Source organism: Monodelphis domestica, chromosome 1 (genome assembly GCF_027887165.1).
Source record: "Monodelphis domestica isolate mMonDom1 chromosome 1, mMonDom1.pri, whole genome shotgun sequence".
Classification (NCBI taxonomy): domain Eukaryota; kingdom Metazoa; phylum Chordata; class Mammalia; order Didelphimorphia; family Didelphidae; genus Monodelphis; species Monodelphis domestica.
The window spans coordinates 420676439-420692447 of record NC_077227.1 but is presented as its reverse complement, the minus strand read 5'-3'; the positions used below and the strand labels follow the sequence as shown (position 1 = coordinate 420692447).

The 16009-nt window shown below is 40.9% G+C and overlaps 1 protein-coding gene across 1 annotated transcript in view; it reads left to right on the top strand.

Annotated features, from left to right (window-relative positions):
• The first annotated feature begins 203 nt into the window (after nucleotides 1-203).
• Nucleotides 204-16009, top strand: part of TRAF1 (TNF receptor associated factor 1) — a 31570-nt gene continuing 15764 nt past the window's right edge. Inside the window, exons 1-3 of the mRNA XM_007474561.3 lie at nucleotides 204-1904; nucleotides 3016-3100; nucleotides 9328-9426. Of these exons, the coding sequence (XP_007474623.2) occupies nucleotides 1657-1904; nucleotides 3016-3100; nucleotides 9328-9426 (432 nt within the window). The 5' untranslated portion in view covers nucleotides 204-1656. The remainder of the gene's footprint in view (nucleotides 1905-3015; nucleotides 3101-9327; nucleotides 9427-16009) is intronic.

Below are 16009 nucleotides of genomic sequence, written 5' to 3'. Positions count from 1 at the left end.
GCCATCTAACTTCCCCTTTCCTCTCAAATTTTTAGATAGAACAAAGAATATCTGTACAGCAGTTTAGTACATAGGATGTTAGAATATAGAACATTAGAAAAGAAAGGGACTTGAAGAGACCCTGACTGAGAAATAGACAACTATTAAGGGCTCCACATAGTTCCTCATCCTAGAGGGCATAAATAGAATGTGTTCTACTTGGGGAAGATGCCAAACCAGACGGAAGAAATCAGTGGGTTCTTGTTAGCCATTTTCATGATAGCTACACTAGATCAACCTTCCTTGGAGCTATGGCTCTACTTTTCCTTAGAATGGTTTGTTCCCTGGTCTTGGGTAACTCTAACCCACAAGAGTTGCTTTGGACTCAGAGCAACATGTGCCACCTCAAAGCCAAACCTCTTTTAAACTAAAATGGGAAGGAAGCACTGCTTTCACCTTTGTGTAGACAATTCCCCTCCCTAGCTTTCTGGGAAGCACTAGAAAACAAGGTACTTGCCTCTAAGGTTTTGTGCTTTTTTGGAGGAAAAAAAAAGATTTGAATCCAGAAAAACAAAGTAAACAACCAAAGAAGAACATGTTCCAGCCAAACTGGATTGCTAGCTGGACTCTGAACTTGACATTCTATCTCCTGTGTGGTACCCAAGCCCTCCTTCATGCCTGGAATGTGCTCCCACTTCAACTTTATCTTTCAGAATCTATCTTTCTCCAAGGCTGAGGGCAGGTGCCATCTCTTCTAAGAAACCCTCCTTGACCTCCCTCTCTTGGTTATTGATGCTCTTCCTTCTCATACTTTTCTAATTCACTTTTAAATGTTGTATTACATTTATCTTGTTAGATCTGCACCCCCATTATTCCCAGCAGAATGTAAACTTGAGAACAGAAACTGTTTACTCTTAGTCTTTGTATCTCCAACACCTAACAGTGCTTGGGCTTAATAAATGCTTGTTAAATTGAACTCAAACAGAGAATATTACAGTTATGAGACACCATTAGACATAAAATTTCAGAGCTGGAAAGGATCTTATGACAGAATGTTAGAACTGAAAGCAATCTTAAATAGAGGACTGTCAGAACTAGAAGGGATATGAGAAAACAGAATGTTACAATGCTAAGCATTAGATCTAGAAAGGACTTTAGAACAGTCGGTCATCAATTCACTATTTTAAAATATTCACACTGCCACAGCCCCACTGGTGAAGTCAACATTTGGCTGGAAAGTTCTCTTGGGCTACCTACTGGGTGGTTTGGGGGAGTTCTGACTTGATGCTATCTGGGACTTTCTTAGCTCAACTATTGCTCAGGGGAAATGATTCTGCTGAAGCCAGGAGGGGCTCCAGTAGAGGTTCTTAAATAATATGACGTGGTTCCTAAAATCTATGACAAATTTCTTTGGGTTTTTTTTTCATCACAGGGAGGACTGGACTTTTTTCTTTCTTTTTTTAACTATTGCAATTCAATGTCCAGGGGATTTTTCCACCCAAAAGAGTAATTTCTTACTCATATTCACTCTGGACCCCCTCCCCCATGACATTTCACTATAGGCTAGGACTTATCAAGAAGCTGAAATAAAGATACCAGTGTCTCACCTCACAAGAGAGAAGGTGGCAAGAATCATCTCTCCTCTAAGCACTTGCCTTCTTGCTCCCTGGGACTGGTATGTCAGAGGAACTATCTCCATCTGTCAAGAGCTCCAAGATGGCAGAAAACCTTACTGATACTGCCCCTGTGGGACCCCACCTTATCCCTGATGAAAATGAATTCCCCTTTGGATACCCTGCCAGCATCTGCCAGGGTACTCCGGAACCCAAGTATTTGTGCTGTGGCTGCCACAATGTTCTGAAGAAGGCCCAGCAGACCCTATGTGGCCACCGCTACTGTGCTGCCTGTCTCTCCTGGATACTGAGGTGAGGGGGGCGGGGGAGAGGAGGAAGAACTGGGCTATTTCTCTGACTCTGTCTCTTGGTCTCTTTCTCTCTCTCTTTCTCTCTCTCTCTCTCTGTCACTGTCACACACACACACACACACACACACACACACACACACACACACACACCCTGGGAATCAAGGAAGGAGAGAAATTGGGTTGACTTAAGATTTTGACCAAGATAGAACAGTCTCCTTGCTCCAGTCTATATATTGATACTTGAAGCCAATACTATAGCTTAACATTCAATGATCTGAGTTCACTTCTGGCATAAATATTGTATGTTCTGTGTTCCAACATTCTTTGTCCTTTAGATGCTTCCAGCTCTTTCTGCTTCCGAGTTCTAACACTTTATACTCTGAGGTCTTTTCTAGTTCCAACACTATCACAATCTATGGAATACAAATGTCTCTGAGAAAGAGAACTCAATGACTTTTATTCACACCTGGAAATAAATGTGTGACGTTAGCTCTTTTGCTCAGAGCTGAAGTCAAAAGCTCTGTGTTGTAATCCTGGTGTTGCCAAGTACTGTGTGACCATGAATGTCATGCCAATTTGCTGAGTGTATTTCCTCCTATTACAGTTTTAATATTCTACATGCTAACATTCAATGCTCTAAGGTCCCTTCCATTTCTAACAGTCTCTTCTAAGTTTCTTTGTACTGGAACATTCTGTGTTCTAATGTCCTTCTGAGCTCAAAAATTCAGTGATTCTAAATTGGGTGGAGTAGTCAAGAACCAGTCTTGCCTCTGTATTTTATGCTTTAAGTTTAAACCTTCAAGTTGAGTAATAATAATAATAACTACCATTTTTATAATACATCATATGTGCCAGGCACTGTACTAAGCACTTTACAATTATTACCCCATTGGATCCTAACAACAACCCATAGTGCTTTCCAGGTCAGAGTTTGGTCTCATTTAGTAGTGTTGATGCTTCTAACACTTGCTGAGGACAGGGCCTAGAATGGTAACCCATTTTTATTAATTCTAAAGGATGATTTCTAGGCTTTCCAGTTTGGGATCAGGACAGGTAATGAGAGGAACAAGCTGTTCACGCATAAACCAAATCTGATGAATGTGTTTTGCCAGGATCAGCAAGAACCCAATCTGTTCAAGATGTCAGGAGGAGAATCCACAGACTGTGGGTGATGAAAGTTTTTTATCTGAAGAGAAGGTATGTTTGTGAGAAGAAAAAAAAAGAACATTCATCTTGTTCTATGAAGGTTATAAAATAGTTACAATGCCTAAAATATCATTATTTATTCCTTTGATAATCAGAGAATTTTTGCTCCTCATTAAAATGCAAATCCCCTTTAGACAGGGAACAAGTTATCAAAAATTAGTGTTTAGCTAAGAGCAGTGAACCAGTGAGACTTGCACATAGTATTTGTTCCCTTAAAGTGAGGGAGAGAAAGTACAAGGGGAGAAGTGATCCCTGAAGGGGAGATGAAAGATTTATAATTTCTCCTGAAGGGAACTTTTTAATATGTTTGTTTTAAGAGCAGGCAGAGCCATTTGAGATCATCTATTCCAACTTCCTCATTTTACAGATGGGAAAACCGAGGTCTAGAGAAGTGATGTGACTTACTCCCTCCTCATCTCCCTCCCCTATACACACATTAGAGTTCATTCCCCCAGTTTGGGCTATAGTTTTATAGTCTGTCAGGAGTATAGCTTCTTATAAATAAATGTAATCCATACCCAGGCTATACCAGAGGAAAGCCAGATTACTAGACAGTGGAGCTCAGAGTTAAATGGGAGAGGGAACTCTAACAAAATCAGGAGTAAAGCCTGAATCTCCCAATTCTCATTCCAGTGTTATTTCTACCACCCCAAATTGTTAGCCTCAATGCTCTGCTCTCTCTCCATACTCTGGACCACCATATTGGGCCCTGTTCTTTTAAAGTCCTTCTAGATGAGATGATTCAAGTTGTTCATGTGTTAAATTATCCCAGGCTGAGGACTGAATGACTAGTAATGGGTTACTCCTTCCAGGACCCAATTGCATTCTGACAAAGACCTTCTTCAAAGGTAATACCGGTGGGGGAAACCCAGGCACTGTGGTCAGATTGATGAGAGATATTTTGAGTGTGTGGGGTGAGGAGGAAGGGGACAGTTTTAAAAAACAGAAATAGAGTGTCATTTGGACATTCGAGTCTGTCATTCTGGATAGGGTAGATATGAAAGAGGCCAACAGTGCTGTCTTAGTCACAGACTCTGTGGGGAAGTACCAGGGACTTCTCTCACCCCTGACCTAGGCCTGTACTTGGGAGAGATACTTAAGGATTTGAAGGCAACAATACTATAGAGCAATGTTTTGCATAATGAATTGTCCCTTAGAGCAAGATATAAAATGGAAACATTAGACATCATGCCTTCCAAGTGCCTCATTTAATAGAGAAGAAAAATTGAGGCTTAAAAAGGTTGAGTGACTTGGCTAATGTTACTCTAAAAAGTATCAGGAGTAATCTGTAAAGCTAGGGCTGTTGTCAATAAGCTCAGCTCTTCTCATTACAACATCAAAACCCAGAAAAATCCACATACATGTGGCTTTGGACTAACCTTTATGTGGAAAGACGTAGCTCACCAGCTGGTTATCAGTTTGTCCTTTCCCTCTTATCTCATTAAACTAATTCTATTCCAAAGTGTACTCAGGATTCATGAGATGATTGGCTGAACAGAGGACACAGACATAAAAGGATTAATCTTAGACCTTATTAGAAGCTTCATTTGCCTTTTCAGTAGCTGATAAGGAATATAAGGTACCAGATGCTGAACCACTTTTCTCAAGGTGGCCCATATGGTCAGTTTCATGTATCTGAGACTTAGGACTACTTTTCTGCACAAATACCCCTGCCCCAATTTTCGTGTCTCACAAAAGAGGCAGCTAATATATTAGAAAGACCATTGGGTTAAGAGTTAGAAAACCTGGGTTCAAATCCTGGTTTTGCTATGTGTTAACTGTAATTTTGAACACGTCATTTTCCCTTTTCAGATATTTGATGTATAAGTAAAAGAGTTGGATTAGATCCAAGGTTCTTAACCTGTGGTCCTAGACTTTTTAAATTTTTTAAGTTTTTATTTAGAATATTTTTCCAACTGATACTTTTTAATATTTTCATAACTATTTTATTATAATTGGTTTCCTTTGTAATTCTATGCATTTTATTTTATCTGCTTAAAAACATTATTATGAAAAGGGAGCCATAGGCTTTCCCAGATGGCCAAAGGGATACATGATCCACACAAAAAGGTTAAGAACCCCTAGACTTGACAATCTTTAAGGAATCCTCTAGAACTAAATCTTATCAGAATTGAGGCACATTGATGAGAGATATTTTGAGTGTGATCAAATGATCAAAATGATGTTGAAAATTTGTTGGCAAATTCCATTAGGTGAGGTACCAAATGGAGAGAGCTCTAGGAAGGCAATTTGAACACTAGCATCATAATCCCCATCTTGGTCATTGACTAGCCATGTTATTTAGAGGCAGGCTCTTTCTTTCTCTGGGATCCAATTTCCTCATTTATAAAATGGAGTGGTTGAGTTAGGTGGCCCATTAGGTCCCTGGGATTAAGTTTCCCACATTGAAGCCTCATTCATTAGACTGAACAAGATCAGGGCTGTTCTCTGGTTTTCTCTCAAAGTTCTCCTCCTATTGAACAGTGGGAAATTATTTTGGCCACATCGTCCACTCATTTTCAAAAGACAATTAAAAATCAGTCTAGAAGGACAAAGGCTGGGCATTTTCTGCTCCTGGCCCCCTAGAGGTAGCCTAGGTTGCAGAATAAATAGTGTGCTGGGCCCATAGCAGAGAAATGTTCAGTGTTTTTTTCAGTCATATCTGACTCTTTGTTGACCTCATTTAGGCTGGTTTTCTTGGTAAAGATATTGGAATGCTTTGATATTTCCTTCTGCAGCTCATTTTACAGATGAGTAAGTTAAGGCAAACAGGGTTAATTAAGTGACTTGCCCAGGGTCACCCAGCTAGGAAGTGCCTGAAGATGGATTTGAACTCAGGAACATGAGTCTTCTGGACTTGAAATCGAGCACTCTATCCATTGTGAAAACTAGCCACCCAAAATAGAGAAGACTTGAGTTCAAATCCCGTTTTTGTCTTTCTCAATGATAAAATGCAGATAATAATAGCACCTACCTATCTCCCAGAGATGTTGTGAAGATTAAATGAGTTAATATCTGTAAAATACTTAGCATGGTACATGGCACATAGTAGATGCTGTATAAATGTTTATTACCTTCCTCAAAAGCAACAGTTGTACCACAAGGAAGGTTGTAGCCCAAAGAAAGGAAAGGGAAAGTGATAGGGAGACTTGATTTATTCTAGAGGGAAAGAGTTCTAGTAAAACAGAGGGGAAGTACATTTAACCAGCATACCTTATTTCCTGAGGTTTTTAGAGCCAGTATGTTGCAACAGAAAGAGTGCTAGATTTGGAGTCTGGCTTTGGATACTGCTTCTGCTACTTACGATTTTACTTTAAGCAAGTTACTCTATTTTAGCCTCAGTTTCCTCATATGTAAAATTATAAAGGTGGACTAGATCTCCACAGTCCCTTTAAGCTCTAAATCTGTCCTAAGATAAGTCTACGTGAGGGCTTACGTATAATAGAGTTCTCTGTGTAGCAAGGTCTATTTTTTCTATTTCAGTTATTAAACTCCTTTAGACAAAAGTTTTGAGAGTAGAGTCCATTCTAATAGTACAAAGCATTAGTATGAAGCCTATTATGCTGTTCCATCAAACCTGACTTGTGGTTGACTCCATGAGAAGACTAGAGTTTCATCCATGTAGGAGCATGGGATGTTAGAGTGAGAGCTTAGAACACAGGTTATAATAGAATCTTGGAGCTAGAATGGCCCCTAGAACATAGAATGCTATGGCTGGAAAGGAACTGAGAACATAAAATGTGAGAGCTAGAAGAAAGCTTAAAACCCACGTCAGCATGTAAAATAAAAGAGCTAGAAAGGACTTTTTTTTTTAAATCTAAGAGCTAGGTAATTGGAGTTGAGTGGCTTGCCCAGTTTCACAAATAAGAAATGTCTGAGTTCTGATTTGAACCCAGGACCTCCTATCTCGGGGCCTAGCTCACTATCTACTGAACCATGCAGCAACCCCTTAGAAAGAGCCTTAAAACAGAACAACAGAGGTGAAAAATAGCTTAGAACCCAGAATATCTATGCTGGATAGGAGCTTAGAATATGAAGTGTTAGAATACAGAATATAAGTTTAGAAAGGATCCTGGAGTTTGTTTAGTCTCATCTCTTCATTTTATTTATTTATTTTTAAAAATCCTTACCTTCTGTCTTAGAATCACTACTGTGTATTGGTTCCAAGGCAAAAGACCAGTAAGGGCTAGGCAATGTGGATCAAGTGACTTGCCCAGGGTCACACAGCTAGGAAGTATCTGAGGTCAGATTTGAACCCAGGATCTCCTGTCTCTAGGCCTGGCTCTTAATCTACTGAGCCACCTAGCTGCCCCCACATCTCTTCATTTTAGATGGAGAAACTGAGTCTTCTAAGTGAAGTGGCTTGCCCTGGCTCATCTAGTGAGATTACTGCAGAGCCATGACTAGAACCACTCTCCCCCTAATTTCCCTTCCACTTCACCAGGCTGCTTTCTAGAAGAGGGGAACATTTAACCAAGACCTATAGGAAAAGGAGGATTTTGCCAGGCAGAAGGGAATAAGGATGAACATTCTGGGATCAAGGTGGAAAGGCACCAGGGATGGTGCCCAGACATTCTGGAGGTCCTTTGCCCTGTGAAACTGTGCCAAGTTAGTTAACTCTACTGAACCTTCTATAAAGGAGAAGTTCTTAGAACCCTTGGCAGTTCCCAAATGAGGTAAACAAATTCTCAGGCATGGAGCCAAGGAACCCCCTATGCCCTCTCCATTCTCTTTGGGGACAGGTACTAAGTCTGTACAAAAGTAGTATTGACACTCCCTTTACTTATAATACTAGTATTCATGAAGGCAACAGCCCTGCCTAAGTAAGGCACTCTTGGCCAACTCCCTCCAGTAGACCCTGAAACTGTAGCTTGCTACAGGATTGCTGAGAACACACTAGGAGTCCATGATTCAGAAGAGACCAGACAGAAGGACAAGTGTTTTCCATATGTTCCATCACAGGGGCTGTTGGCATGGTGTGTGTGTGTGTGTGTGTGTGTGTGTGTGTGTGTGTGTGTGTGTGTGTGTATTCATCTTAGAAAGTCCATCTAGACTTTATTTTTACTGGTTTCCAAGCATCTGGGACAGTTCATGGCATTGAGAACAAGCCCAGATTGATATAATGGCCATATCTGTTCTGGGGAGGATAGAGAAGTCCAAGGCCCTCTCCTAGGGCAAGGAGCTCAGTGTCCTCAAGCTTCTGTATACTGCAATATTGTCATAGAAGGTAAGAGCCAGAAGAATTCTTAGAGATCATTTAGTGTAACCCCATTTTTTTACATAGGAGAAGCCCAGAGAGAAGGAACTAGTTTACAAGGCTAATGAGTGTTAGATCTCGGACCCAAACTCAGGTCTCAGGACCCAAAGGCTTCACATGAAAACCAAACGGTCAAACCATACTGCTTCTTTTCATAATGTTGTCGAAGACACCACCTCCACCACCACCACCAATAACTGACATCATAATTACTGGCATCTAGAGCTTTAAAACATTTTATGCACATTATCTACCTAAAGCTTAGAGAGGCATTGGAGGGTAATAAAAAGATCACTGGCCTTGGAATCAGGCAAATCTTAGCTCCCTACCAAGTGACCCTAGGCAAGTTCCACTTTCTCAGTGCCTCCCTTTCTTCATCTGTAAAAATGGCAGGGAAGACTAATACTATATACTATTTATCTCACAGAGTTGTGAGGTAACCACTTTCTAAACCTTAAAGGGCTTTAGAAATGTGAGCTGTTATTATAATCTACAACTCAGAAAGGTATATAAAGTATTCAGTATTTACCCGAGTACACCAAGAATCCCCTCCAATAGAATGAAGCCCCTTCAGGGAAGGAATTATTTTACTGGTGTTTTTCTATCCCCAGTGCCTAGTATATGGAGCAGGTCCTTAAAAATGTTTGCTGAATTGAACTTTGATTTTTGAATTGAGGTAGATAGCATAATTATTATTTTCCCCATTTTACAAAGAAGGAAATTGAAGTTCTTACCTTATGACACATGGCAGTGCCCACACTAGAGTGCAGGCCTTTCTGATTTCAAATTCAATGCCCTGCCCTGCAGAGAACTGAATGGTTGTCCTTCACCCTGCTCTGTGTCCTCTGTCAGGGTTCTGGAAAGTATTCCATGTGAGAATGGATGGCAGGTATTTTAAGTGTTATATTCATGCAAAGGATTATGGTTATTGTGATTGTTGCTTTTATTCTCTCTTCGTCAGGCTTTCATTGATGCTGCCATTAATAAGGAAATCTCTGAGCTGAGTGTGCATTGTGTGATTTCTGGGTGTGGCTGGACTGGCCTCATGAAGAATTTTGAGGTCAGTGGAGTATGTGGGTGGGTGGTTCAACCTTGTTCCAGGATTGAGGGGACTCAAAATTGAAAAGGATCTCAGAGATTATCTAATTCAGACCATCCTACAAAGAATTCCCCTCTACAGTTGGCAAGTAACTACTTCCAGCCTTCTCTTGAAGACTTCCAGGAATAGGGAACCTTTTAAATCTCCTAATACAACTCATTTTGCCTCTGATTTTCTTCCTGTCCTTTTCATTCCAGAAGAACTATCTATCAGTGAAAAACTAGTATTTATATATCTCTAAAGTTAACAAAATGCTTTACATGAATTATCATTGGATTATCATACCACTCCTTGGAGGTAGGTGCTATTATTATCTTCATTTGACAAATTAAGAAAGTGATATTGACATAAACTCGGTGATTTGTCTAGGATTAGACAGCTAGGAATTCTGGGGCAGGTTTTAAACTCAGATATTCTTAACTCCAAGTCTGGTGGTCTATCTGGCATGCCAGCTAGCCACCATCAGAGAAACTCCTGAGTGCTAGATGTTAGCTAAGGAAGAGAAGGCAGGGTAATATAGTGGATAGAGCACTCGACAAGTCAAAAAGACTTGATTTTGGATCCTGCCTCAGATGCTACTATGTGACCTTTCTGGACTCATTTTCTTCATCTGGAAAATTCAAGGGCTGAACTCAATGATTTCTAAGGTCCCTCCCAACTCTAAATCTATAATCCTTTAGGAATTCTTATCCTTATCAATAGGAAGTTTCCTTTTGCCTCAGCAGACACATCTACACAATGATTTCTCTAACCTTTCAGGGTTCTGAGAAAGCTCAGTTGGGTACAGAAATGGATCATGTAGAAGGTTGCTCCCCCTACTTGGAATCTGTTCCCCTCCTCCCACTCATCTACATCCTATTCAGAGCTTCAAGTCCTCTATTCCAATCTCCAGTCCAATGAATACCTCTTCCCTACAACAGTGCTCACCAATAGATAGTCAACCTCTCTTTGACCCTTTCCAGAACCACAGAATTTATTAGCTTACAAATCATCTTATTCCACTATTGTAAAGTTCTAATTATTAGCAAGTTCTTCTTTAATCTCAAGGAATTATATTCTTTTTTTTAAATCCTTACCTTCTGTCTTAGAATTGATACCAAGTATTAATTCTTAGACAGGAGAGTTGTAAGGGCTAGGTAACTGGGATTAGGTGAATTGCCCATAGTCACACAGCCAGGAAGTATCTGAGGACAGATTTGAACCCAGGACTTCCCATCTCTAGGCCTGGCTCTCTACTGAGTCACCTAGCTGCCCCTAGGACTTATATTCTAATGGTAATATTTAAGCCAGCACTAGCATTAACCTGCCAGTAAATATAGTAGGGATAGGTAGAGTAGGCAGGCCTTCCCAGAAGTCCTCAAATCATACCAAAAAGACAAGAGCATTAGACTAAAAGTAGAATAATCTATCAGTCAATCCACAATCAGTTTTAAAGCACCTAAGCAGTGACGGTTGGTGATAGTCACTAAAGCTTTTTTTTTTTTTAAATAAATGGGTTTCTTTTAAATCTGGGGTGCCATCTGTATTCAATGGGGAGGTTATACTGTAACTGATGGGTTAAGTCTTTCAGTTCTGAGGGTGGAAAAGAGTGGAGACCCCTCTCCCCTTGATCTGTTCACTCACACTCAGCTTGGGGAACAGATAACTTTAATGTCAACTCAATCAGGTAATACAAAAGGAAAAACAGACAGGGAAGAATGAGGAAAAGAATGTTGGGAAAAAGGGGGTCCCTGTCTCTATCTAAAACCCTTTTCCTCCCCCCTTGAGTTTGGGGGGGAACTCAGGCCTTGGCAGCCTGAGCCCCCTGAGAGAAAGTCAGGTTGACTGATCCTGGGTTTTGGCCCTTTGGTCACAGTTCAGACCCAGGGCAACAGGAGCTGAGGTAAAGTCTGTTCAAGTTTCTCTTCAGAAAGTCCCTTCAATTGGGAAGTGTTGGAGGGAAGGATTCCCAGTCACCAGTAGGAAAAGTGGGGAACCCTTAGGAAAAAGTCTTTTCTTCACCATCTCCCCTCAGCTTCTCAAGACTAACCATTACCAACTCCTCTACCAGCTAGTCTTCCTCCTCCAGATTCCAGTCCCTTGGGACCCCTCCCACGTTGAGGTGATAAGTTTCACACACTCTTCAGCCTGGCACTTTTTCTTTAGTGCCAGCCTCTGTCACAGCAGGCACTTTGTTGGGAATACACAGACAAATATGAAATAATATCTGGCCTTAAGGAGCTTATATTCTATCAGGAAAGACAACATGGATATATAGTTGTTGTTCAGTTACTTCATTCACATCCAACTAGTCATGACCCCATTTGGTTTTTCTTAGCAAAAATGCTAGAATGGGGGTGGGGAGGCAGCTGGCTGGCTCATTGGATTGAGAGCCAGAGGTCCTGAGATGGGAGGTCCTGGGTTCAAATCTGGCCTCAGACACTTCCTACCTGTGTGACCCTGGGTAAGTCACTTAATCCACATTGCCTAGCCCTTACAACTCTTCTGCCTTGGAACCAATACACAGTATTGATTCTAAGATGGACAGTAAGGGTTTTAAAAAAGGAAGGAAGGAAGGAAGGAAGGAAGGAAGGAAGGAAGGAAGGAAGGAAGGAAGGAAGGAAGGAAGGAAGGAAGGAAGGAAGGAAGGAAGGAAGGAAGGAAGGAAGGAAGGAAGGAAGGAAGGAAGGAAGGAAGGAAGGAAGGAAGGAAAGAAGGAAGGAAGGAAGGAAGGAAAGAAGGAAGGAAGGAAGGAAGGAAGGAAGGAAGGAAGGAAGGAAGGAAGGAAGGAAGGAAGGAAGGAAGGAAGGAAGGAAGGAAGGAAGGAAGGAAGGAAGGAAGGAAGGAAGGAAGGAAGGAAGGAAGGAAAGAAGGAAGGAAGGAAGGAAGGAAGGAAGGAAGGAAGGAAGGAAGGAAGGAAGGAAGGAAGGAAGGAAGGAAGGAAGGAAGGAAGGAAGGAAGGAAAGAGAAAAGGAAAGAAGAAAAGAAGAAAGAAAAAAAGAAAAGAATACTAGAATGGTATGCCATTTCCTTCTCTAGCTCATTTTACAGATGATGAAACTGAGGCAAACAGTTAAGTACCTTACTTTTCTCATCTGTAAAATAAGCTGGAGAAGGAAATGGCCAACCACTCCAGTAGATACTGTTAATTACAATTAATTACAATTAAGAGCACTTATTTTCCAGGGTTGTTGTGAGGCTCAAACAAGATAATACCTGTGAAGTGCCTCATAAAGCTTAGTTATGATTTGTTACTATAAAGTGACATAATCAGACCCTCAATTTAGGTTCTCTTTGCTAGCTGTGTAGATGAATTGGAGTGAAGAAAGGTAGCAACAGGGAGACTAAGTAGGAAGCTACTTTCAATAGTCAAGGCAAGATACAATGAAGGGAGGGTGACAGGTATGTGAATTGAAAGAAGGGGTGGGGGCAGATGGGTAGCTCAGTGGTTGAGAGCCAGGCCTAGAGATGGTAGGTCCTAGATTCAAATCTCACCTCAGACACTTCCCAGCTGTGTGACCCGGGGCAAGTCCCTTAATCCCCATTGCCTAGCCCTTACCATTCTTCTGCTTTAGAATCAATACACAGTATTGATTCCAAGACAGAAGGTAAGGGTTTAAAAAATAATAATACACTAAAATAAAATAAAAAAAAGAAATGGCACATGGGGGAGATGTTATGAAGTTAGAAAGGACAAAACGTATCAAATGATTGGAGATTTGGGGTGACACAAGGATCAAAGATGATGCCAAGGTGACCAACCTGGGTGATTAGAATGACAGTGTGTACTCAACTGATCCCAGTCTTGGTTTTGGAACTACTTAGTTGTAGTTACTTAAGCAAATTAATCCCTTTCTGTGCCTCAGTCTCTTCACTTGTGAAATGAGCAATTTGGCCTAGAATATTTTTAAGTTATGACGTTCTATGTTCTAAGGTTTTGATAAGTTTTTATTATTTTGTGGTTCATACTCTAATGAGTATTTTTAATTTTAATTAAATTTTTTAAATTAAATTAAATTTTACTTTTAAAATATGTAGCTCCTCTATTAGTCCCCAATCTTTTGGTTTGGTGTTGCCACTGACTACATTTTTTTCCTATTTGTTGACATCTGTGGTTTCCTGTTTGAAAAGGTAAGAGGCCAAGCCTTCTTGCTCAGAAATCAAGTTCTTTTGTTCTTGGAACCTTCAGCATAGTTCCCAAGGAGGATATTTCCCTTGTATAGATTGCAAGTAGGTTACAAGAGGGACAGTATTCACAAGTATGTAGTGATGAAGTATGTAGTACTACAAAGAGTAGTATTTTGTTCTAAAGGCTAGAATTTTCTAGAGTTGGGTTCAGAGTCCTTCAAAAAAGTGGTTTGAATTTTTTAAAAAGTCATTTTCCAAAGAAATTGAACTTCCTAAAGTATGTCACTTCCATGCTGGAGAACTTTTAATCATTCTCCATTATCCAGAGGATAAAAATAATTTTCTGTCCTTCTTTCCTTTTCTCTTTTTTAATGATTCAATAAACTTTTTTTTTTTCTCGGAGACACATCTGGCTCACTCTTTCCCAGAATTTGGACCAAAGAACTCTAAATACATCTTAGGATATCATGACAAAGGAACAGATACTTCAGTATTTCCTCTCTTCTTGGCTGAGATAAATGTTATCTGAAGGTGGAGGATGAGAAAAAAAAACAAAAAACTTAGAGATTGTCTAGTCAAGCACTCTTATTCTATAGAGGAAAGACTTGGCCCATAAAGGTCATAGAATCATAGCCCAAGACCTTAGATTTAGAAGCCAACCCCTTCATTTTAAAGACAAGGAAACTGATACCTGGAAGTAAAGGGACTTGCCCAAAATTACACAGATCAGATAGTAAACATTGGAAGTGAGATTTGAGCCCAAGTTCTCTCACATATCAGTATTTCTTCCGTATTATCATTCTGCCTCTCTTAGGGTAAGATTAAGTGTCTTTGTCCAACCAACATCTCAAATTAACTAGTGGCAAAACCAGGAATAGAATTCAGATCTTCTGACTCCTCTCTTTCCAATACATCATGCTGCCTCACATCTAAGTGTGCCATTCTTGTTTTTGGAGGTCTTTGGTACAAAAGGTAAATTAGAATGGAGCTGGCATTAAAAGATCTGGGTTTAGTTACTGCTTCTGACAATTCCTACCCATGCAACCTTCAGCAAATCATTTTCCTTCCCTGGGTTTAAGTTTTATCATCTGTAAAATAAAGGTGTTGGATTAGATGACTTCTAATCTCTTTCCTTCCTTTCTTTTTCTTTAGGCAAATGAAATTAAGTGACTTATCCAGGGTCACACAGCTAGTTAAGTGGCTGAGGCCAGATTTGAACTCAGTAAGATGGGTCTTCCCGACTTCAGGCTGGACACCTTTCCACTCCACCACTTAGCTGCCCCTCTAACCTTCTTTCCAACTTGAGTTCTCTAACTCTATGATTCTGTTGCCTGCAAAATCAAACTTAAACTCCTCTTCTGGTTTGGGATGCCCTCCTCAGTCTGATCCGACCCTACGTTCAGGTCCTTATCTCAAATTATTCTTTTTCATGAACTCTAGATTAAACCTAAACCTGAATTCCTGGCCCTATGAACACGAATCAAGCTCTTTTACTATTATTCCAGGAGGTCTTCCAAGATATTCAGTAGAGATAGGTTGGTTACTAAAGCAACCCCGGTGATTTGATTTTGATTCTTGTCATTTGAAAGCGCATTGGTTTGGAAGGTGTCAGCAGTCTTGGCTTCGCCACCACCCCATCCCCGTTCCGAAGATTTGAAAGCACAAATCCTGCCCTCAGAATTTTGTGTAGTACCTTGGGGGCAAAAATATATTCGTTTGGGGGCAGCTAGAGAGTACAGGGGATGGACGGCCAGACCCGAAATCCGGACCACCCGACCAGTTCCAGTCTGGACTCAGACACTTCATAGCTGGGTGACCCTAGGCAAGTCACTTAACCCCCATTGCCTGATCCTTACCATTCTTTGGTCTTAGAGTTGATAATAAGACTTTAGGTAAGGGTTTTAAATAAACATACATTCTTACAGCTCATGTTGCAGGCGTGGCCTCCAGAGGCGGGCATCCTTTGGATTAGCCTCCCGAGGTACTTCTGTCGGTCTCTTCTACCTACTGGGATCAGCTGAGGCAGAGCGGACTTCCGGCTTCTGCTCAGAGCCCTCCCCCTCACTGCCCTCCTTCTCTGGCCCCGGCTTTGAACAGCTGTTTTAAGCTCCCTGCTGTTTTCGGCTCCTGCGTAGGGAACAGCATGTCCCTGGAAGGGGGAACGGAGCCCGCGGGGAGGCACCCAAACACGGTTTCCTGCGAGTTAGGTTGGGCTGGGTTCCTTATCCTTACCCACTTTGTTTAATTGTCCACAGAGCTTTTTTCCTTATTCCACTTTTGAAGGAGAAAGAACAGTGTTGCTACGGATTAGTTCAAATTAAAAGCCTATAAAATATTTGGTTCTTTCTCCTTCCTCCCCTCCCCTTCCATTTAAATCCCTGTTTTAACTCTGCCCCGGAGGCTCATTGTCCACAAATATTTACAGAAGGCCCACTAA